Source organism: Agelaius phoeniceus, chromosome 10 (assembly GCF_051311805.1).
Source record: "Agelaius phoeniceus isolate bAgePho1 chromosome 10, bAgePho1.hap1, whole genome shotgun sequence".
Taxonomy (NCBI): domain Eukaryota; kingdom Metazoa; phylum Chordata; class Aves; order Passeriformes; family Icteridae; genus Agelaius; species Agelaius phoeniceus.
The window spans coordinates 12,974,167-12,998,920 of NC_135274.1; the positions used below are offsets into that span (position 1 = coordinate 12,974,167).

At 38.6% G+C, this 24,754-nt stretch overlaps 1 protein-coding gene across 2 annotated transcripts in view; it reads right to left on the bottom strand.

Annotated features, from left to right (window-relative positions):
• SLC9A9 (solute carrier family 9 member A9) overlaps nt 1-24,754 on the bottom strand; it is a 176,505-nt gene that overhangs the window by 30,396 nt on the left and 121,355 nt on the right. For both annotated transcript variants that reach the window (XM_054639225.2, XM_077183933.1), the window contains exons 13-14: nt 14,171-14,219; nt 9,039-9,118 (exon numbers count right to left, since the gene is read on the bottom strand). In XM_054639225.2, coding sequence (XP_054495200.2) covers nt 9,039-9,118; nt 14,171-14,219 — 129 coding nt within the window. The remainder of the gene's footprint in view (nt 1-9,038; nt 9,119-14,170; nt 14,220-24,754) is intronic.

The window sequence follows — 24,754 nt, forward strand, 5'->3', positions numbered from 1 at the left end:
ATTTCTTATAAGCTCCTAATGAACAAATAGCAAAGCACTCCAAGTCCATCAGCGCTAGGATTTTTTTAAAATTTGAATGAGATTTTACTATTCAAAGCACAACTGTGTTCAGTACATAATTACATGGAAGAACAAAATAAAAAAATCTGCAGAACTGCCTGCCTAAATAAGACATCCTTTGTAATATTTTAGAATAAGTATTTAAGAGATTAAAACTTTTTCTTTGGGAATACTAGCACAAATTAAAAATTTTGAAGAAAATAACCAGATCAAAATACTTATTCCATTCCTTCATGCATTTAAGCATGCATTTCAAGAAGCTTGTATTATAGTGTAAGATGTAAGACAGCCTTTGTCTTGGGACTTTTACCTCCTCTGACAAAAGTTAAAGTGAGCTAGTCAGATGTGAAGGTCTGCTGCAATACCTCATGCAAACTTGTAGTCAGCCCTGTATCAGTGTATTCATTCCTCTGATCTGTCCTTTCCACCTTTCCTTGGCATCCCCTTGAGAAGAGCTGAATTAAGAACTGGTACTAAGATTGGTTGATTCACAGTCTGTCTGAATGCAGGATGATGTTCATGTTCCAGTGAATCATGTGCCTATTTCAATATCAGAAATAGAAAATGGCTCTTGAGTTTCTCTGCTGCCAGAAATGGCTTCATTTTGAATTGCTGATTGCCTGAGTGTTCTTAAAAATAGAGGCAAAAAAAGTTTTTTCCTCTCACATTTGCACATTTGCCTCAGCCTTATTGGTGCTGCTGTGTTAGGGTGCTAAAGTAGTTTAACTAAACTTGAAACTATCATAGCCAACACAAACTAAGGGGACCAGTGGTGCTTTTTCTAGAGCAACCACCTAAAATGGGGAGGATGCCAATAATACAGACCAATCTTCCAAATAAGACTTGTGTGGAAGGTCTTGTTCGCGCCTACTCAAAGGAACTGGAACATATCATTGACTTTAGAAGGAATTTGCATCCAGATATTAACTTTCTGTGAAAGAGTTCAATTCAACACTATTTTCTGATGGAAGATCATTAATGTGCTCTTTGCCATTCCTGCTTGATAAAATTAATCATCCTGATTCCTTTAGTCTCCCAGCTTTTACCGGAATCCCACTGTAATTTAACATTAATAACAGCCCCTTACTAGGAAGTATTACCAATTTCTTGCCTAGGTGAGGTTATAATTAGCAGTATCTTGCTGTGACAATTGCTGCTGTGAAAGAAGTGCCGTTTATAGATGATATTACAGATGCAGATGTGCTGTGTGCACATCCAGGCATTCCAATACACGTGAAATGTCTGGAAACACAACAGTGGAAGACACACATGCAGAAGAACACCTTAAAACACTTTAGATGTACTGCAAAGTAACTTTTTGCATATACAGAGGTGTAAATGAAATAATAAGAGACTTGAAAGAGAATTTTAAGTTCTGCTTGATTAAATCTGTGCTATAAACTTCTGGTACTCTGATATCATACTTGGGTCTCTTGGGTGCTATTAAGCATTGTCAGTCAACAAACTATAATTTCATGCTTGAGTGGACTGATACAAGCCTAGGCTTCTGCTTCTTTGTACAGTCAGCCTTCAGTTTGCTATAATAATAAAGTGAGAAGAGGAGGGAAAGAAAGAATTGTCACACAGAATGATAATACTTATCAGTAAAATCAGATACTACGCTGGTTTAAGCTATAATTTGTTCAGGTCAGTAAACTGTGAGTCCATTTACTTCACTAAGCTTTAGATCAACTCCTTCAAGTTTTGTATTTTCATTTGACAGGTACTGTAACAGGCAGCTATGCAGGTGGGTGTTTTCTGCAGAACTGGAGGGTGTTTTCTGTTTGGTTTGGGGTTTTTTGTTTTTGTTTTTTTATTAGGTTTTTTTTTGGAGTGGTTTTGTACTGGAAAGACTAAAGTGTATTTCTCTACGAAAAATTTTATTCTTAAATTATAAAACTCCATGTGGGGTTGGTGTTTGTGATTTCTATCTATTGCAGGTTAAGTTACATAGTTGCATAAAGAACCAAGTACTTCCATTGGGCCACCTAGAATCTGTGAGAAGTCTCTGTATTCAGCCTAGGTCCTTGTTCACCCAAATTCAGAGAAACAGCACACACAAAAGGTATTATATGTCACGTGAGCCAGGATGGTAAATAGAAAAGCTGGTAATTCTAAGCAACTGCCCGCAATAAGCTCTAGGTCAGGTTCTGCCTTTGATGCTGTGCAAAACTTTTATAAAAATCCATGAGCATTTGATGCAAAGAACAGAAAACCTGGTCCAGCATCTCTGATAGATGAAACCAAGGATTTGGTAACAGTTCCAGGAAAGCATTCCCTGCTCCTCAGACTGCAACAATAATGACATATTCTCCTCCACTTGTCCCATTGCTTAACCATTACTTTGAACATTGATTTTTTTTTTTTTTAAATCCCATAAAGTTTCTCCCATGTGACTATTTCTTCCTTTAAAGGCAAAAGCAATGCATAGTTCTTTGAAGGCTTTAAAGAAATCAAGAAGTTTGATATAATGGCTTTGTTACCAGTGAAGTAACACCTTTGGCAAGAAAAGTTCTATTCCAGAAGGACTTAGTGTTTATATTATTTTATGTAACTTTAAGAGTTAAGATTAGACTATGAGAAAGGATCTGATTTTTCTAGAATTTCCCCTTGTCTGTTCATTTTCTCCCTAATTTAATTTTTTGGTTTTGTTTTAAACATGTAAATAGGCCTTTCTGCAATGTACTGAATCTTAGTGTCAGGATGAAAGATCTAAATAGTAAAAATTCAAGCTTTATTTCCTTTTGATTATATTTTGTGGAAACAAAATACCTGAAGCTCCCTTATTCCAGGATTGTGGTGAGGAAAGGGTGGGCTGAAAGATTTGCATTTTTTGATAAAAATCTCAAGAAATGATAATGAATAATTATGTGTGTCTCCATGCAATGTAACTGTGAAAAGGATCATATGTCAAATATTGTAAAAAAACCCAAAGATTTTTCATTTAATACTTTGTATTTAATTTTGCATTCATACTTGTTATTTAAGTCATGCTTAGTAATTTTTCACTGTAAAAAATATCTGGACATGAATGAGACTTTCAAAGAATTGACATGAGTGAAACTTTACAAATGAAAAGGATTTTACTTGCCTATTCAGTGTGGAATTTTTTCAGAATTAGCTGTCTAGGTTTCTTTCTGTGAATGGAGGACGAACTGAGGTCACTTATTCTGGTTAATTATTAGCCATGTTTATTTATTAGGTTAATTTGCAGAGTTTCAACAATCCTGTGTCCTTGAAAGGGTCAGGAAATAGCACCAAATCAGCTATACTGATTATCTGTGCTGCAGAAAGAACAATGAGCTTTTCTAGATCATGTTCTTGAAAATATATTTTGGGAATGAGCTTTGAACCAAGTCCAGCCAATTGTTTCTAATGATAAAATCCCTTCTGGGGACCCTCCTAGTGCTGTTTAAGTTTGCACTGTTTGAGGAAACCTTATGATACAGTCAGCTGCTTTTGTTGAGCTCGTGTTCTGAGATCCACTCTAACTCATTTCTGTGGTTTGTGCTTTCCTCTCAGCTTTTAGGATCTGCTTTTAACGGCTGCAGATCTAATTCTTGGGCTCTCTTGGCATTTCTGTGCTATGCTGGCCACCTTTCCTGCCAGCCCTTTCTGCAGCAGTGCTTCTGTGGTACCTGGCTTGGCTTGGGCTGTGTTATCTAATGCTGCTTTGGTTCATGATTGGACTGAATTGTCTCTCAGATAAGATTCTTTTCTGTTTGAAAACTGTGTAGCAGAATGAGTTTCTGGGCCAAAACTAGGGCCCTCTGTGCAATTTTGTTGTTCTCACTGAAGCGCTAAAGGAAGAATAAATCAAAATATTGATTGATATTGATAAACTTTTAGTTCTCTAGCAGGTAAAAGAAAACAGCATGCATGTGCATGCTTTCAGGCTCTTCCTTGCTTTTTCCTTCCAAAGATGTCTGTCTCTGATATGAGAGTGACAAGCCAGCCCAGAAGGAAAATTCAGCTGAAAGGACCACAAAATGCTGAGTTTGTCTTTGATTGTCAGTTCACCCCAGAATGCACTTTTGCTTTTAATAGGTTTTCCATTTTCTCCCAGGCACAGAATAGTACTTATCTTGCTCAATAGCTGGCCATTATGTCTGCTTTATCCACGTACAAAGCACAGGAGAAATAAAATGATAGGTGCCCTGATAGGGAGGATAAACTTTTGAAGTCTCCGAAGAATGCAATTCCTGTTGGCTGATGGATTTCAGGCAAGTGCAAAGGACATAAACAGCTTTCTTTTTTTTTTTTTTAACCAAACTGAAAGGCATGAATTTCAATGGTGGACAACTGCAGAAACATTTTAAGGAGTTACTTTATGGAGAATTGTCTCACTCTGTCCCAGACACCTGCTTCTATTCACTGTAACAGTGTTAGTTCCTCAGATTGCAAATAAATCTGTATAGAAGGAGAAAGCTCTCCTCCCTCTGCTTTCCAGGTATCAGTGTGTGTGAAGCACTCAAAAAGCAGAGTTTTGTGCAAAGTTAGAGAGCTGCATTGCTCTTGGGTAGCTTGGAGCAGCACCAGGGGTGCAGTAGGTCTGTCATGGCAGCGCTCCTGGAAACTGCCCCAGCAGCTGACAGCAACCACAGTCCCTGTCCTGCCTCCCCTGGCCCCTCACCTGTGCCCAAGACAGGCAGCCCTGGTGCTCTGCTCGTGTTACTCTTGCAAGGCCACACCTTGTGCAGTGCCATCCCCATCCCTTTGCCACAAAAACAGGATTACACTTTGCTGCCAGTGGGACCAGTCTTGCAATTTAACACAAGGTATTTAAAGAAACTTACTGTGCATTTGATGTCCTTGTCCCTCTTCTTCCCTTCTTGCTTTTTTCTGTTTCATCTTGCATAAGTTTTCCTGTTATGCTGTAACTATTTTGTTCTCAATGCAAGTTTCAGCAAGTATTCTCAAAGTACCTGTCCCACAACACAATGTGGGCTGCTTCTTATGAAGATGGTGAACATTTCTATCCAGAAATATCTTGGACCATGCATTGCACTCTCTTTTTCTCATCTTCAATATCCATTATTTTTGCATTATTTTTGTGGTTTTGTGTAGCAATCCCAAGTCCTTCCTTTTCACTATAGAGCATGAGAAGTTGGGTGAAAATTGTAGTTCTCTTCCTGATGGATGCCAGCAAGAGCAAGAATGCCCCCACACAAGGAAGCAAGAATTAGATGGATTCTGGGAGAGAATGAATCCTTAGTGGATGAAGAGCCTTGTATAAAATTAAATGAAGCCAGAAATGATTGCAGAGTTTAGTCTAGAGCAGCTGGAAAACCAGATGAAGGTTGCTTGCAAGATGCTTTTACTGCACTAATTTCCCTTAATTTTTAGAATTGTAACTGGAATTCTAAACCTATGTAAAGGAGGAATTCCAGCTCTAGTCAGGTACACAATGTCTTAGCACTTTGCAGGCAAAAGGAGGATATTGGCTTAGAGTAAGCAAGTAGAGAGGCTGAGACTGAGGAGAGTTAAAAGCAAATTTCTCTTAGCTGGGAGCAACGTTGAACTATTTTGGGGATGCTGTGGAATGGGAAAATTTTGCCCAAGCTCTGCCCATATGCACACAGATTCTTGCCCTTGCAGGATGAAATTCCCACCTACTCATTCATTTGTTAGCTAAACTAGCCTACATCTGCTTTGAAAAAAACACATTTTAAAGATGTATATATAATGCTGGATTGTAAATCTGTGGTGTCTCTTTCTCCTGATGAATTCTTGAAACCTGATTAATTCTTTGTTGATTCCCTTGCTTTCCCACTAGCCTTCAGTAAGATATTATAGCTTCAAATGGTGTAATGCACTCTAGGCTGAAAAAACAAAACTTGACTCACTGGAAGTTGCCCCCTGTCAGATGCAACTATTTTATTTTGCATTTTTCTTGTTTAAATTATTGAGATGGAAAAAGAGGATAACTCTACCTACTAAAATGATCTATTCTTCATTTTTGTTATTTCAATGTTATAATTTCTTAACCTAGATTTTAGAGAACGATATATTTTTCCTAGGTGTCAATACCTGATTCAAAGAAACTTTTGCTGAAAGAATACAATCTTCATTGAATCCATCTGGCTCTTGATCAGGCTCCTGATGTTTCTTTCAGAATAAAAATAAAATGTGATTCTCAAACAGAATTGCAGGGATTTTTTGCATAGTTCTACCCCAGCATGGCGTGTTGCCATTGCCTAAGATCACTGAACTAATTGGAAATCATTCATAAAGACGGCAAAGAACAGCACAACTTTTTGATTTCCTTAGTGATATTTCCTCCCTCTTGCTTTCCTCCTGTGAAATAAATATGGGCATAAGAGATGTCATTGCCAGAAGAGTGGGTAGATTTGTGTTAATGCCTAAGAGCAAATGTCAAACTATAGAAATGTCACAGTCTTGTATGCTTTTGAAGTATATGAACAGATATGTAGGCACACAGTTTGTGGTGATTGGGATGGGGCTGGGCTGAGCCCCATCCCCAGTTGGTTTCAGCTGTGAGCAGCAGGTGAGCAGCACTGACAGCAATGAGCCATGGAGTGCCCAGGGGCACTGACCAACCACCAAAGGGAGCAGAGGGCACACAGGTGCAGGGCATCAACAGGAGGGGATAAAAGGCTGGGCTAAAGAACAAGAAGAGCAGTTACTTGCAGCCTTCTGACGTGATCTGATGTTTCTCTGTGTGGGTAGATGCCTGAAGCCTTCTGATGAGGTAAGGTGTTACTGTGTATGGAGAATGCTTAAAGCCTTCTGGAATTGTATGATAATACCCTGTGTATTGTGGCTGTCTCAGCTGTGACACAGGTTATTAGTTTGCTGTATCTTTTCTTTGAAAACTTTATCATAATCCTCTCTGCAATCTTGTACTGGGGACAAGTACTATGCTACGTGGCAATTTTTTCTAAATCTGGCAACATGGCTTTATAGTGTTAGGCAGGGAAAGGCAAAAGAAAGTTTTGGGTGAATAATTTTTCTTTCCTTGAAAAGAATGTCTTTCAGAAGTATTCTTACCAAAGAAAAGCTTAGAGCTGTGAGTCACAGCATTAGTGGGTTGAACTATGATTCCATGCAGGAATATGGGCACACACTTTCAGGATTAGTGAAATGTAGATGTATTATTTCTAATAAATATATATTTTAGGGTAATGGCACAGCTATAATCTCTGAACATCTGAATTCTAAAGAAAGATTATGGCTTGACTGGTAGTGAGACTGACATGAATAAATGTGTTCTTTAAAAAATTCTATTTTTTAAAATTGCTTAAAATATTTTCTTGAAATGCAAAGGACATAGAAACCAGAATTTATAGAATAAAGTATCAGGCACCCATATTCAGGATCTCTACCATACAGATAATCTCTGAGAAGTGGTGCTTCTGGTGCCTTCTACAGACTTTTCATTTTGCCTGTACTGCTGTCTTTTTCACACTGATTTCTCTTTCCCTCTTCTGCCTCTGTCCCTTGTTTTCTATCTCTGCTCTTGTTCTCTTTCATGTCTTTAATTCATGCTTCTGTCCTGCTCCTGCCTTCCACATTTTTTGCTTGCTCTTTTTTATTTTTTATCTTCAGAGGAAAGATCCCCCCTTCCCTTCACCCTGTTCATCTGTTCCTTCTGACTTATAGTTTCCAGGATATACCACTACCACAGGCTATTTCTTCTGAAAAATGGGTGGTTAAAGCCAGTCATGCTGGCACTCAACATTAACATTTAAACATATTTTCTCACTTCATATAACATTTACCTACTATTTCTATGTATTCTTGAAGAATTATCCAAGGGAAAATTTTAATGCTAAGTGCTTTTTGGCCTTTAGAACTGCTTGAGTAGATGAATTAAGGAAAAAACATCCATTTCTAACCAAAAGGATGTTTTTCCATCACAAGTCTCTTTGAAGGATAACTTTGAGTGAACTCTCCAAGGAAGCTGTATTCCCAAAGAATTACATTTTATCAGCTGAAATGTTTCATTCTAGTTTGCTGCAGCTGGTATCAGGAAAAACACATATGCAGCCTGAGCATTAATTTCTGCTCGGTGGTGCAGGGTGACTGACAATAGATGTGCTGCTGGATAATGGGGGGACAGCATTGGCAGGGCTCAGCTCCTGAGCCAGGATGCACAGAAATCAGCTGGTGGGCTTCTCTTAGCTTCACTGGATATCTCTGCTAAAGGCTTTGGGGGGTTGTTGCTGTGGGATCTCACTGGCAGCTGTGCAAAGCCTGTGCAGAGTCAGTTTAAAATGACAATAAATCAGAATGGTTGTGTTTACAGTTTTTGCACAGGCATTAGTGTCAGACTGTATGTTCTGCCTTGGCTTAGGGAGGATGTTCTTTTATCACTTACTTAAACTATTTTCTTGAAATGCAAAAGACATGGAAACCAGACTTCCTGGAGTAAAGCATCAGACACCCATACTCAGGGTCTGTACTGCACATGCCTCAGCAGGAATGTGAATAAAAGCACAGAGGCTCAGGAATCCAGGGATTAGGAAGCCTGAGCTTCAGAATGTCCTGGGAGCTTTTCATAGTGGATGCCTCTTTCTCTGTTTTATTAGAGGTGTGGGTAAACCAGTGTTGTCTTATTTTTTTCTTAGGTAGCTACTGCTTTCTGAGTTTATGGTCAGGCAACAGGCATTTGGCTGCTTCTGGCTCCAACCTCCTGGTTCCCCAAACACAGAATCTACACCCTATCTAAATAATGATAGGATGAGTTTTATCCAGGAATTTAAGAAGATTAATTAATTTAAATGTATTGTCTATATGCTAATGTAGCTCAGAGCCCCTTAACTTGTTCCCTGTCCCCATAGCCTCAGTCAAGGCTGGACCTTCTGCTGCCTTGGACTTGCAAAATTTCTCCTTAGTAACACATTAAAATAGATTACACTTTTGGTTTATACAAGTATAATAATTTTTGTTCTTAAACATTTTGAAGGTGAATTGTAGTGCAGCTCTCATTCATGGTTTAGAACAGAAAAGGATACTTGTGGTCAAAGCCATACCATATTCTGAACAGCCATGCACTCTCAGCTTTGGTTGTATTTTTATCCAAGTTAGGTGCACTCTGCAAAATAAAAAAAAATGAATAAAGTGAGAAGCATATTTACAAAATAAATAAAACATGGAGTCTGGATATTAAGAATACATGTCAGACCAAATTACAATTAGATGCACTTTTTTTTTTTTTAATTTAAAAAGCTTTGTTGTCACACAAATGTCATCCTTGTGAATCAGTTCAGGAGAAAATTGGCTCATACAGCACATTTCTCATTGCTGCACTCATTGCAAGAATGTAGCATTTATTCTTATGAATGATTCCAATTTTTTAAGCAGTTGAGAAGTGCTATACTCTGAGATCAATAAAATGATATTTTGATTTAATTGCCGTTGTGGGATTACTTCAGTTTACTCCGACAAGATCAGAGGCTGTTTGTGTATGTCTAACAAACTGTCTTTCCCAAAGGGATTGAGATGTTCTAATAATTAGGAAAGTCCTTTCCCTTGAGGGGAACATGAATTGAATTGCAAAGGCTCAAAATACCCTTTCCATTCTGCAAGGGTATTAATTCTGTAACATGCTGCACAGGTAGAGAGGTGGATTATCCTTTTCCTCAGGGTCTTAATTTGGAATAATAAATTAGGAACAGTTTTCTGAACAAAGGCAGTTTGGTCATACTCTAGGTGTCACATCAGTACTAGTGGAAGAATTACTATCAGGATGAAATTAGGAATGGGGTGGTCAGTTCTCTAACAATACTAAACTGTTGTCTTGGTTTTTTTTTGTGGCAAGTTAGGTTAGTTTAAATGAGTATATTTTTCTTTATGCAGTTTTAAACCAACGAATCTGTTAATTTTCATGTTTTAATCTAATAATATATTAAAATAGAATACTTTATAATGGACTAATATATGTGTAAATTGATGATGATGATCATGTCAAGGGTCTGACCCTCAAAAGTGTAAGGTCTAGTTCCCAGGCAACCTGTTCATGGGAACTTTGGAACAATGGGACCATTGATGTCATTGAGTTTTGAATAAGGTTAGACAGAATCCATGCTGTGGCTGTTATGATTTTGGTAATGTGGACATGCTGAACATGCAAATGCACCAAATAGAACAACTATTATTCTTGGGATTTGTTTCCTGGCTAACTGAATTGAGTATTTTAGCAACCCCTCCCAGTAACTGAGGGAAGCTGTGGGGGGAGGAGGAGGAAGATGATATTAATCCCTAACCAAGCAGCAGAACACTCTTCCAAGCTCTAAACATCTAAAAGTGCATTTTGGCAAGATAAAGATTGGGAAAAGGGTTGAAATGTTTAAGCAGGAATTGATTGTAAGTGATTGTAAGCAAAATCTGTGTTAGGTCAGAGGAACAAGAACACTGAATAAAGGAGAGGGAAGGACTTGACCTCACAGGGGTAGAGATGAGGAAGAGAAGGACAGACATGGAAATAAACATTGTGGAGTGGGCTACTCCTGCTGCAGAGGTGCAGAGGACAGCTTGTTAAAAGCACAGTGAGCTCTGTAAATGACCTGTGTCCTTTGTTTGAATTTTCATGTTGTTGTTGGTTAATTCCTCTTTCCAAACTCATTGTACCTCTAGCTTCCTCTTAAGGAAGAAGGTTTCCTCATTCAGGAAAATGAATTGTTGAAAGCAGTGGACAAAGAGATCTGCACAAGAGTATGATCCCCCAGGGGCTTTCTGGTCCTGACCTGGGCCTTTTATTTCTAGTTTGACATGTTGCACCTTCCTCCTTTTGTCTATGAAATCTGTGTTGTGTTATCAGCTTTTGCAGTAGTGGGGATCTGGAGGGCAGCTCCTGCAGAAACAGTGCCAGGGAGGACAGGAGATGTTGGTGTCAATGTTTCAGGGCTCTTGCAGATCCTTGGATCCTATTTTGGATCTTATGATTTTAAAGAGTAACTTTTCACTTTCCCTACAGTTCAGAGAGGTAAAAGTAGTTCTCTCTGGGAAGAGAAAATGCCAAAGTTTTTCACATCACTTCTTCCATATGGGAATTGCCCATATGGAGATTACTCTCATTAGTCCTTGCAATAAATTCACCAACCAGCTGGCAGATGAAACTGATAACAGTGTAACTAAATTCCTTATTTTACTTACAAAGATGTAGGGGCAGTTAAATAAACTATGCAGATTAGTTTGACAGAGATGATATTGATGCTATTTAGTTTTTTCCTGAGATCAATAGCATATCTACAACCTTTTTTCTGAAGTACTTGTAGAAATTATATTCTTACCCTCTCTCAACTGAAGTTAACATGGCAGAATTTGAGGTACATAAGCCATTTGAATGAAATATCCTATTGACTGTCTTTTTAAATGGGAGTTTAGTTAAATATCTCACTTTCATAAAGCTTTTGCCTTTTTTAAACAGACTCACTTTGTAACTATGCTTAGTGATTATGTGTCCCTGCATTGTGCTTTTCAGAGTTAGCTTTTGGTATTTGTACACTGCATGTACATGATATGCAGCTAAGTGGTTTGTTTTACATCCTATTTTCTATACAGTAATATATATTATTTTAGTATGTATTTTGTAATTTCTCTCAGAGCTAAGTTATGACAGTCCATCAATAAGCAAATGGGTCTGAATATGAGGCTCCTTCCTTTTTTTAATGCTCATGCTGTGATAAGGATTTAATGATAAATTTAAGGGTGGCAAGACAGAACTGAAACTGAGATATGCTTCTGATGGATCATGGTATGGTGCAGTGCAGATGTTAATTATACATGAAGAGGCTCTACACCTTTTCTAGGGAAGGAGCTCTGGGTTCCAGGTCTTACAGTCTGAACTGGAATTTGCTGTCAGCTGACTGCCAAAATTATTGGTTCAGGTAGCCCAAAATAGAACATAATCAGAAGTGTAGAAATAACTGTGTACATAGAATTATTGAAGAAATCAAATCTCTTCACAGAAAATTGAATTTTGGGGAGGCAAAGGAAGGAAAGAAGGGAGAAAAAGATGAGGAGGTAAGAAAGGAAAAGGGTTTTTCACTCATATAACTGGTATTGTATCTGACATAGTACCCATGAGATGGAAGGTCTTTAAGGCTTATTCTGCCCCTAAAAAATATCAAGGTATGGTTACAGACAGGGATTGAGAGGCTCCCACAAGGTCCCACAAGGTCCTGGTAGTTAGAGTGGTCACAGAGGAGCTAAATTCAAATCTTGGTAGCAGACCTTGTAGCTTTCCCATTCTGGCTGGGTACTCTGACTGAGCAGGGAGAGGCCTGGAGGTTTCTGTTCCATTAATTTTTGCTCTCTTTTAAACATCTTGTTCTTCAAGATATTTTGTTCTTATTTCTGGTACAATCTTCCCTGAAGCTTCAATTAACAGCACTGAGAGTGGGCACGTGGTTTAAAGTTCATCTGGGCAAGAGCTTTAAGTGGCAGTGGGAGGTACTGGCACCTGACCCAGTGTTTGTGCAGGGATGGATGTGTAGGAAAATCAACTGCTTCCACTGTGAGAACTCAGTAACATAGGAAGAAAATAAGTTATGAAAGGTAAACTAAGTAAAAACATCATTTTGGAAATAAAGGGAAAGAAAAGAGAAACACAGGGGAAGAAGAGAAAATTAGAAGAAACAACCTGATTTGAATAACTATGATAGGTACTGAGTTAAAACAGTAAGTGCTACAGAGAATGCAGCCAAGATCTTAAGTACTAAAACATTGAGATGTCAAATATAAAAAAAAAAAAACAACAATGAAAATAAAATACCATGGGAGGAGGGAAGACTAATCAGAACAGCAAAACTATTTTCCAAGGTATAATATACTACTATAAGGAATGTTGAGCTGACATGATGGGGCATGAAAAGTGTTATATTTATTTTTACCTTCTGTGTTGTATTGCTCAGTTTTGTCAGAAGGGATAGGTGTTAATTCACAGAGCACAGTTGGGACACTGGATGTGTTACTGTTGTAAATAAACATTATTATTTTCATTTTCAGTAAAAGAATGAGAAAATTAAATGCCTAGCAGCTTCTGAAGAAATCATGTTTTTGTAAAACATGCATTCAGTCAATTTTGTGCTGCATTCCCTGATCTTTGATAATTCATGAGTGCTGAAAAGCAGAAAATTTCTGCAATTCTATATCTCTGTACTCCAATCAAGAATAGACTATGGTTCTGTGTCCTGCTCTCATTCAGAATTTGGGCAGAGGCATTGCAGGAATTCTTACCAAGATGCTTAGGAAAGTGAATTTCACATGAGGCCCCTCACTCAGAATAAAACAGTGCCTTGCTATGGTGCAATGAAGGTTATGCTAAACCTTTATCAATAGTGACCAGGTTGTAAAATGAAAGATGTGGTCAGTGTAAGTAATAGTGGTGTTTCTTCTTTTAAAAGAAACATTAGGATAATTAGGCACCTGAATTCTACTTGTTACAATGAAAATTGAGATTGACCTTATGTGCCTTCAGAAACGTGTAGATGTGTAAATGTTAGGAATACTCAGCACATAAGAGATATTCAAGTTTTGCCTAATGGTATCTCTAATGTATTTTGAAATGAATAAAGTATCTTATATCTTCCTCAGCTTATTTTCTACATTTTTGTTATTTTTTGGATGATTTAAATTTCAGTTCCAGTTGCATTGCCTGAAAGGGTGCATGCGATGGTATCACCAGCATCAGGCACTTGTTGGATTTTTGCTTTGGCATCTTGTCAGCTTCTCCACAGTCCCCTGCTGTTGCACCCACCGTGCTGAACCACAGGTCATGTCTCTGTGCATTGACTCTACAGATTCCTCCTGCTGCTGCAGGCAGGGCTGCACTTGAAACTGCACCATATATATAATATTTATATGTATATATGACAAAAAATGGAAGAGCACAGATGCAGCTTGTTCAGAAGGAGCCCCCTTCAGAGGTTTCAAGTTCACAATGTATTCAGGCTTTCATGTGAAAAATAACTGAAAAATATTTTCATACACCAGACCTACTAGAGTTGAGCATTACACATTCTCCTTTTAAATTCTGAGGGATTAAAGGTTGTTCTGAGATGTCTCATTTCCACAGATGCAGCCATGATCTGCCAAACATTGAACACTTTTAAATTCAGCATGTATGTCCAAAAGCCTGACATACCTGGCTCACAGCTCTAGCTTTCAGATCTTCATCTGGATCTACGCCAACTCTGTAAAAAAAACCCAAAAAACCAAACCTGAGGACATATGGTAATGATCTGGTGTATATTAGACAGCTTTGAGTGTAAAAATGCTTCTTGTGTCACTCATTTCCTACTAGGTGAGAAATGAGGAGAAGAGCTGAGAAAACATTAGGATCACTTTTTAAATTAAGGAAGTTCTGAAGTTTTTAGAAAACTTAAGTTTCCATGTAACTGCCACTCCTAACACCTGAGACTGGATCTTTATCCTGGCTCTGATCCATCTCTGGGGAGAGACAATCAAGCTGTTACCCTGTGCTAGGAAATGCTTAATTGCTGTCAGAGGAGCAGGGCTGAGGAACTGCAGTTGGAAGTGGAGGATGGGATTGCAGAACTCCAGCCTGCCTTGCCTGTGCTGCATTGTGGATCTATGGAGGCACTTGGAGAAGGCTTTACTCGGCACACCAGGTACAGGGAAGCAACCCAGAAGGGAGAGGAGGCTGCAGTGAGTGATGTACAAGATGGTGATAACCTGGGTGGCACTTTCCCATCCCATATGGATGGGGAAAAAAATAAAATTTGCTATTTAAAAGGGTGTTGTTTAAAGGAAGAATTGCATATTTTGATTATGGCTGATACTCAGAGCTGAGGAGAAATGTAATTGAAAAATGTTTTAAGTTGAACAGAGGCTTGTGCTGATGAGAGACACAAGAAAGTATGGAAAGCAGTGAGGGATGATAAATAATACACCTTATTATCACCCAAATCTGAAGTCCACAGCTAAGGTGACCAACAACCCCCATACACCTTGCAAGCTCCCAGATAAGTAGCAGGTCCACCAAGATAAACCAGAATTTACTGATGCAAAGAAAATGTAGTCTTTCACTGGATATTAATTTAAGGCCACTATACTGGTTTTCTGATAGTCTTCATTTTTGAGTATAGATTTGCTTTTGGTAATAACACATCACATTATATTTTAAAATAATATTAAATATTAACAATTGCACACCTCAACATTCTTTCCTGTGGATGTTATGCATACACTCTTATTGGACTGGAGACAATGACAGGGACTATATGCAAAGTAGATGCTTTTTATATGTAAATACTGAATAGACAAAAAAAATAAAGACATTTCTTTCTACCATAGCTCTAGAGCTCCAACAAACCTGAGTCCTTCAGGCATAAATATTTCCATCTTTTTATTAAAAATAACCATCCTGGAGGTGGCTCAACAAAGAGACAGAATGAATAGCAGGTTCTCATTCTTTTATTTTCTTTTTTTTTTTTGTCCTCTTGGCCCTTAAATTGCAAGGAAAAGCTTCTGATGACACTAACCTTATTCATTAGTTTGGAATAAAGCAAGTAAGGTATTTCCATTTCATTAAAATGGAAAAATTTACATATGAAAAGGAAAAGAATCATTACCCAGAGGTTTAACCATCTATCTGGCGGTGGGTTTGTCATTGCCATGTGCAGAACAGAAGTGTCCAGGGCCTCATCTGTGCTTGGCCCTGTAAAACAGAGCAGTGTGAGGCAGCCCTGCCCTGCACAGGCTGCAGGGTAAGGACGGTGCCTGCAGTGGAGGCTGCAGCAGTGGCACAAATGTGGGTGCTGTGGTCCCAAACTCATAACCCAGGTCAGAATCAGAAAGCCAGTCTGTTTCCTGAGCACAGGCACTGTTTATTAGACTGTGGTGATTCATTGGATGTGTGCACCAGCCAGGCCAAGATAAACCCACCAGCAGCACATCAGCTGGAGACTGCAGAGCTCTGGAAGTAAAAAAATCCAACATATTTATATGTGATTGTGCTGCAGCCCTGCCTTTCAGCTGCACCTGACTTCCCAAGACTTTTTCATGAGCTTAGCTTGATCTCAAAAAAGGTCACTTCTGGGACAGAAGTAATTTAGCCTTCCTGCAGTTCTCACCTCACTGGAGCTGAGAAACCTCCACTCCTGGCTGTGTGTGTTGGAGTTGTGATGTGTTATTAGAGACTGAGCTAAGACAACAGAATACATTTCACCCAGGACTCAAAGGACTGTAATAGCAAATGGGGAAAGAGAGGCCATGGGGATGGTAGGACCAGAGTTTCTGGCTGTGATATTGATTCAGTAGCAGGATATAACTAACAGCTAATTCCACTGACAGCAGGAATTAACTGGTATTGTAAATCCTAATTTTTCCCTCAGTTCTGCAGAATCTGTGGTGTGCTGTGCTGAAGCTTCTCTGCATCTATAATTTCTCATCCTTATAGCTACAGAGACAGCTAGACATTTTGCTTTGTTTATTTGGCAGACAACAGATTATTATAATACAGCACAAATGAAGATTCTCACATGACATCCTAACAGGAGTATTACATTTAAAGCTAGAAAAAAGCAACAATAAATAAGGAATTCAACCTTAGGTTGTTAATGTATGAAAATGAAAAGGAGGCTTCTATGCCACATGAATTCACAGAGCCTGAGCTGACACTTTATTTGGTCTGTTCTTTGCCCTCATTTAAAACACATGGTCAGATAGAATTGCTGTTTTTCTCATGGAATAGTATCTCACTACTGGGAGTTCGTCTGGACACCAGAATATTACCAGGTGATTTAAAGTCCTGTGGGAAAAGAACCAAATTATTCTTTGCATTATATGGGAGATTTCTTTAATGCATTAAAATAGCAATGTGTTTCTGTAATTTAATGAAGTATGAACTATGTAAACTCAGTCTAATCAGTTCTGAAATTGTGGCTAATTATTTCATATCCAATCATAGGCTTTGGAGCCTAATATCAGGCCCCTAGGATTGAAAGTCATGGTCCTCTAGAATTAGCTCTGATACACTTGACATGAAGTAGAATTTAATATTTCTAAATATTAAATATTGAAAAAACAAACTATACCAAATTATATGAGACTCAAGATGACTGAAATTAATCATAGATATGCACTTGGAGTTCACAACCTTGAATTCTTCAAAAGGCCTGCTAGATCTAATGCTATTGCCAGTAGAATTTGCAGGCTTAAAATATGTATGAATTACTGTAACTGCCTCTAAGAGATATCCTGATAATATTTGTACAAACATCTTTCCCCTTTTAACAGTCTCAGGTTTCCATTCCTGTGAGAAAATCTAATGCATGCTCAGAAAAAATATTTTCTTAGTATTTTTTCCTCTTTTCTTGCTATCAACTTTTGTCTCTATTCTCCTGTTGTCTTTTACTTCCTGCAGCCTCTCTTCTTTCTGCCCCACTTTCCCTGGCTGCTCTCTGTTCCTTGTTTGTCTTCTAAATATTGTATGCTTTTATTTCTGCCTATTTCTGCATCTTGTTCTATACATTAAACATTAGGATGATTTCTCTTCCATGAAGACAAATTCAAAGACTTCTTAATCAGTTCTGCAGTGCAGTGAAGTTTACTTTATGTATTTAGATAGGCTTTAGTAATACCTCAGGTCCAAATGCCCTAGAATAGGGAGGAAATCAAACCCCTGACAGCTTCCCTGTATTGCCCTTTTCAGGATTTTTGGGTGGGGATTGGGATGTGGTAGGGCATGTGCCATGGTTTTTTGTTTTTAAATAAGGACTGGATCAAGACCTGGGTTCAGAGAATGCTTCCAGTTGCTCTGCTCAAAATGTGGAAGGGAAGCTTTTGACTTCAGGCAGCCTCTAGCAGTTAGGCCTAAGAATTGCTGGGAACTGTGCATTAATCTGCACAAGTACCCCTTGCAGTGGATGGGATTTAAATCCCTGTGTGCTATCAAGTACATCATTTTTTTAGCAAAAGTCAGAATGTGCTTGGTAATAAGAGAAGGAATTTGTCACTGAATACAAAGCAGTTAATAACATCTTTCCTTATGTGGTTTGAAAAGAAAATGGATCAAAAGATAAATCCCAAATTGCCAGGGGAATTAGTAGTAAAAAATACACACCCAATCCCTAGGAATACTGAGTAGTAAATCGCTATTCAGGCATTGTAAACTTTTAATTCTCTCACATCACCACAAAAACAACAGTGTAGGATAAAATCTCTGCTTTCTCCAGTGGAGTCACATAAAACCCTATCTAGACCGACATCTTCATGAGTATCTAGGCACACAGAGCAGGACTGTTGGTGTCTGTACTTACAAGTGTGATTCTCAGCCCTCCCTCACTTTAAGTGCTGGGAAACCTGCAAATAGAGACATTTCTCTGAAATCTGAAATCTAATTACTGAAATTGTCCTGGGCCTGCATGGGCTTTCTGTACTGGCACAGCAGGGCCTGGTTCATGCAAGTTAAATCTTGCTTGCAGTTCTACCTAGCCTGGTTTGCAATTACCATGGACTCACACTGGTTAGGTGTGCCCCAGCTGAGGCAGCCAGGACTGCTTTTATTTGAAACCTTGTCCTGAGAGCATGTAATTAATGCTATCTAGTTGAAGCCCTAGAAAAATTGTTTATATCTGTATTATTTAATGCAGCGAATGATTTAATGAACAAAGGATCAAGCCTGGGAAAGAGACATCTCTCCTAATGCAAGTAGCAATCTTCCCCTGCTCAAAGTGTATGATGGTAAATGTGTACCTGTGGAACAGAACATCACTGAGCTGTCACATGAGGGTCAGGATCAGCCAAGTGGCCTCTGTATCCTTTTCCACAATAGTGGGGAAACAAAGGCACTGCAAGAGGTGGGAAAAGTCTGGCTTCTCTGTCCATTTCTGGCCTGGTACTATGAAATGGGGATAACAACACTTCCTTCACCCTATGGCTCATCTGTTTTGTATATTTAGCTTGTAAGTACACATCCTTTATTATGTTTGTACAAAATCTAGCACAGCTGTGTTTTTGTTTAGAGCTCCAAGAGTGCTGCTGTAAGTTAATAACAATATTGGCTTCTTTGCTTGTCAAAGGTTTCACTGGAAGAACTCACTTTGTCAGTGCAGTGGCCTCAGCCTTCCACTGGCTGTCTCACTGAAACTAAACCAGTCCTTAAGCCTCAGCTTACATCTCAAAAGCTACACATCCCAGGAAGGGTTTTTTGAGTAAGTGATTTAGAACCCAATTTTCCAAGATGGCCATTAAACAGCATTTGCAACAGGAGTCTTGAATATTTTTGCATGAATAAATCTCAAGCTTGTTGCTATCCATCATCAGCATATTGCATTCAGTAAAGAATTATTAACTGTAAAGAATAGAAACACAAGTAAAATCCAAAAAAAAGGTTGTTTCATGATCTCTAATAAATCACTGTAATTGAAATTAGAAAACCTTCAGGATAAATAATGATTTCTCAGGACATTATTCTTGTCCATGTGGCAGTAAGTGTGATGTGTATTCCTAACAAACTGATACTGAAAATCTGCTTTTGCTTCTAGATTGCTCTATTGCTGCTACATGCTGCTTTTTCTGTGGACTGATGCTGTCAGAAACATCTGCTTTTTTTATAGCACAGTATTTCATTGACAAACCCATGAGGAATTATGGCATGAGTATAGATCTTCGAAGTTCAGCTGATTTTCTTAATAAATGAAAACACTTCAGTTGAAGTTTAAGGCAAGAGTAATCACTTGCACCTCACAGCAGAAAGAACAAATCAGTTTAATTTCATGCTGAGGAGGGTTAAAAGAAATTAGCAGGTAAATGATGCTTCTTAAATGGTTATGGCAGCTGTTTGTCATGCAGCTAATGCTTTCTATATGCAACATGTTGAAATGGAATGAAAAGTGTAATTTTCAGTTTGTTGAATCATGTAAGAGGTAAAAGTGATATAATTTGACTTTTGATCTTGGAATTTCCTAAAACTGGTAAGATAATTTTTAAAAAATGCTAAACATTTGCTCTGTGGTTGAAGTCCATGCCCCATTTTTGGTGGACATATGGAGAACGACTTTGTTGCAGAATTGACAGTTAAATTAATACACTTGCATGAATGGTGTCCAAGTAAAAGTGGAGTGAAATGCATGAAGATAATGGGTAAATGCAAATAGAAGATAAGGCTGAAGAAAGAACTGTAGTGCTCTATAAGAGATCCACAAGTTATAGTTTCTAGATGTGACCTTCATCAAAAAGATTGTGAAATTGAGAGTAATGTCACTGCATAAAATTTTACCACTTTCTTATAGCTGTGTGAAGAAAATGCTAAAGTTTAAAAACAGATGATGGCTTGCATTTACATGATGAACCTATTTTCAGAGCAGCCAGAATGATGAACTGGATCTGTAGATAGCTGGTATCTGATCCTCCCTTCTGATAATCCTATTTTATCCTAATACTGGGGCAGGGGCACTAAAATGGTATGGCCACTCTGGAGTCACAAGGTACAGCTGCATGGCAGAATGCAAGGTCAGATGTTCTGCAGTGATGGGAGCAGGGCAGCATCCTGAGCAGCAGGGATTTACATCCCTGCAGTGCTTCTGGCACACATGGTAGATTATCAATGTTATTGTGCTGTGTGAATATTCCTGTAGAGAAATCAGGCCTCTTGCTTAAAAATATGAACCTAAGTTGACTCAAATTAACATAATTTAACTTCTGTAGAATTTTTAGAAATCATCATTGGTAGTAGTATCAATGCACGTGAATAGATTTGGAAAAGATTAGCATGAAAGTTGGCAGCAACCAAAATAATAAAAGCTTCTGGTGACAATGTCAGAACTGGGATGAGTTTTAAGGTTTAAGGAAAAATTATTGTAATAGATTCTATGATAGAATAAAAGGTGTTATTGTTTACTATGACACTGAGGCTTGTTACATCAAAGGTCATCAAATCTAGGTGGATGGGAAGTGCAAGTTGTACATTTATGTCCACAGACACAATAATTATACAGATTACACCAAATTCTATGTCAAATTGGAAAGATAGCAGCTACTGACTGTGCCAAACCCACTCTGCCCCAGCAGCATGCTACGCCCAGTGAGCTGAGGAGGTTTAACTCCCAGCACAAGGCTGCAGGTCAGCTCAGCACTTCATCTTCAGGCAGTGGCTGCAGGGAGTTCTGTTTTCAAGTGTGATGCTGAAAAATGCAGGGCTTTGCAAGCTTTCCATCCTTGTATCCATATGTACATGTGTCTTTAGGGACCCAAACTCACAGTTGTTTCCTGCCTCTGATACAGAGTGAATGCGTGGGAAATTTGATTTCTGTGCTTTCTCCTGAACTGTTGGATTTCACAAGAATTGTACAATTAAATATATTCAGTATGTGGTTCACAGACAACTGGTGAAACCCATAGACCCTTGGCAGCAATGTTAGATATCCTCTTGGGACATCAGCTGCTCAGCACTATTTTCCTGTTTTGCTTCCCTCTGCCTTCCTCCTGCCCCCCTTTTGATTTTGGGTTTCCTATTTATATATACTCATATCATATGTTGTTCCTGAACATTTCATTGCACTGTGGTAGGTGATCCAGCTTTCACCTTCTACTGTGGTGTGGATAGCTTGCTTTGCTGAGTGACAACTTGCATGTTTTATTTTTTTAATTCAACCTTAGGGAGAAGAAAAATCTGTCGTAAAATGATATTTTTAGTAATCCACATTAAGATTAATAAACTTTCTATACTAAAGTATGTGGAAAACACCACCATTTCCCCTCTTTTTTTATATTCTTATTTGGAAAATGTTTCTCAGATGCAATTGTTTTTCTGGGAACTTGGCAATGTTCAGATCCCTCTGACGGTTTGGCAAATCCTTGATCTGTTTCCCCCTCCTTAGTAAGGACTGGCATGTGCTTGTATGGGAGCCTTTCCACTCTCCCTGTACCAAAAGAGCAGGTTTTTCTAAAATCTGTTCTTATCCTAAAAGGCTCCCACAGGTTTTTGAGCAGCTCTGGTTGCAGTGTGTGAGGAGAGGTTTCCCAGGGCTGGGCACAGCTCTCACAGCTCCCAGTCGAGCAATGTCACCGGTGGCATTGGCTTCCCAGGGACCACACTGACACCAGTGCTGTGTCTTTCCCAAGAATGTTTCCCTGATACTTTTGCCAGCTTCTCAGCATTTATGAATTATACTGGGGTGTGGTGGTCATTTTAACTTTCCACTTATGATTGTGCTGGCATCACTCATCAGCCTGGGTTTCGTTAACATCACCTGGAGGGTGGCACCCACTGCCATTGCTGTCATTTACTCACTGAAAGAAAGAGATTGTTTTATGCAGCTCATTTATGGAAAACCTGAGCTCTGTAGAACAAGGTAAGCACTTTGCTGCCTGCTTTGCAAGCATTTAGATTCTGTCTATAATCTCCCTCTTGTTTGGAAGTGCAGGAAGGGCAGGAATTCCAGAGCAGGGTTATGAGGAGGCTCAGCCACAGTCAGTTAATGGGCACTGCCCCTCACAGCAACACTGCACTCACTGAGCAGGGAGGTGATTACTTGTAGGCAATCAGACATAGATTTATGGGCAAAGGATGGGAAAGCTTGAAAGAACTGTAATCCTCCTGAATTTTTATTTTTAATCATAGCTACAGAAAAAAGGCAAACCCCAAGCCCTCAGTAAATCTAAAATTCAGGATAACTGCTACCAGAAGTCTTCTAAAATGAAACCCTCATGATAACAGTAGATTATTTGATATTAAAATGTTATAAAATTATTAAAAATCTGCTTTGTTTAGATTGGAAAAAATCTGTTCAGACAGTTGAGATGGAGATACCTCTGGAGAAAAATGTGGCTACAAGGGTCACATCACTCAGGAATACTGTGCTCCAATCAAAGAAACTGAAAAATGATAACCATGAAAAATAATGTGACTTGAATAATTTTATAAAACTGCAGGAGAAGTTCAGATATGAGGAGTGTGCATAGTAGTAACTGAGATATACAGGGTAATTATCACTTTCTCAGCAAGGTTTCATTTTGCAATTCAGTTTTCACCTGAGTTTTATATCTCAGATGAGAACTGGGACTCAGAGAATAAGAGATTCCCTAGATATCATATTATGGTGTTGATGCAGTATTGACTTTGAAGGAAGGATGGAATTGGGTCCCTTTTTTGGCAGTAGTGGCGTTACTTCTTTTGAGTGCCAACCCAGTTAATCCTGACAAGGGTGAGCTTTTGAGCTGCTGAATCACAGCACAGTGTGGGAAGGTTGTCACGAGGTGACTGCGATGCCTCCCATCCAAAATCTTTATTGTTTTGAGGGAATAAAAAAAGGGGGGCAGATACATTACATTTCCATTACTGTAAGTCAAAGATGTTGTGTTTTCAATAACACCAAGCTACATGTCTTAAGGAGCTACTGGTGATGGCAGATGCTTTTTTTGCTTTAATTTGAAATGTTGCAAATGGAGAGATTTAGACACACACATGCATCTGTGTTATCATATTTTCAATAAGAGGCAGTAAATAGAACAGTATTGATCAGCCTCCATGTGCTTTAACAATTTCATTATTATTAACATGCCTCTCCCCATGCTGTCAGGAAGTCTACAGATGAAATGTTCTGTACACAATATTGGAAATGTATTAGTAAAAAATCCCTGGCATATTATTAAAAATAAGTTTTCATTTAATGCAGAAAGACAGAAACACCACTGCATTACAAAAAGTATCATTTTTGCACATAGTAAAGATCCTAACTGCTACTTTTATGAACTCCATGGAGATGATTAGAATTTGCAAAAGAAAATTAAGGAATTAGGCTGTTTCGTTGGTGTCTAACTCAGGTTACTAATAAACTTTGTCAGCTAGGAAAAATGGGAACTGGTTTTACAGGAGATCTGTATGAGGAAAAGAAACTGTGTGCAGATGTATTTTGACAAAATCCTATAGATGAGATTAGTCAATTTCTGGCTCAGAAATAACAGTTTCCTCCAGTGAATTATGTCAATGATTTCTAGAGCAGTAAAATGTTTGTTCTCTGAATTACTTTAGGTGTCTGTTCCTTTATTTTCCTTGCACATAAACAGCACAGTGTTGGAAAGAAGCCCAGGCCATGGTAGATGCATTATATTATTGCTAATGTGATTAACCCAAAGTAAAACATTAAATCCTCCTGAGGCATTAGTCTAAATAATGAGATGACCAACTCTAAGTTCCCTGGGCTCATGGCATGGGGAAAAATATATCATGCACTTCATCTCTTGCATTGACATTTGAAATTTATCATATGAAGCTGGTGCTGGGAGCAACTGTGCACAGAGCCATTGGAAGGGCAGAGTAATGCTGGTCAAGCCTGATGCCTGTTACAAGCAAAACATGCTGAGTAAATGCCTCTGCCTCTGCTGCTGGGATCTGCTGCCATGAAAGCCATACCCCTCTGCCCATTCAGGCTACTCCTTTCACAAGAAGCTTGTAAATCAGCTGCATTGTTTAAGATCATATTTAATTCCTGCTTTGAAATATGTTCACCTAAGTTATGTCTGAAGTGCTCAGAACAGCAGGGAATTATAGTAAGGACTTGTATGGATTTATTGACCCAAGGTTGTACAAAGCAGGTTGAAGGTGTATTCTCCTGTGTACCATATAAGATATGCTGTACTATTTTTTAAAATCAAAATGGCATTTCTGAAACCTCAACACCATGCAGCACAAGGGTGTGTAGAGCTGAGGTCACTGCTCATAAGCAGAGATGCTGCAGTGCATAATCTGAGTAAGCACTGATAG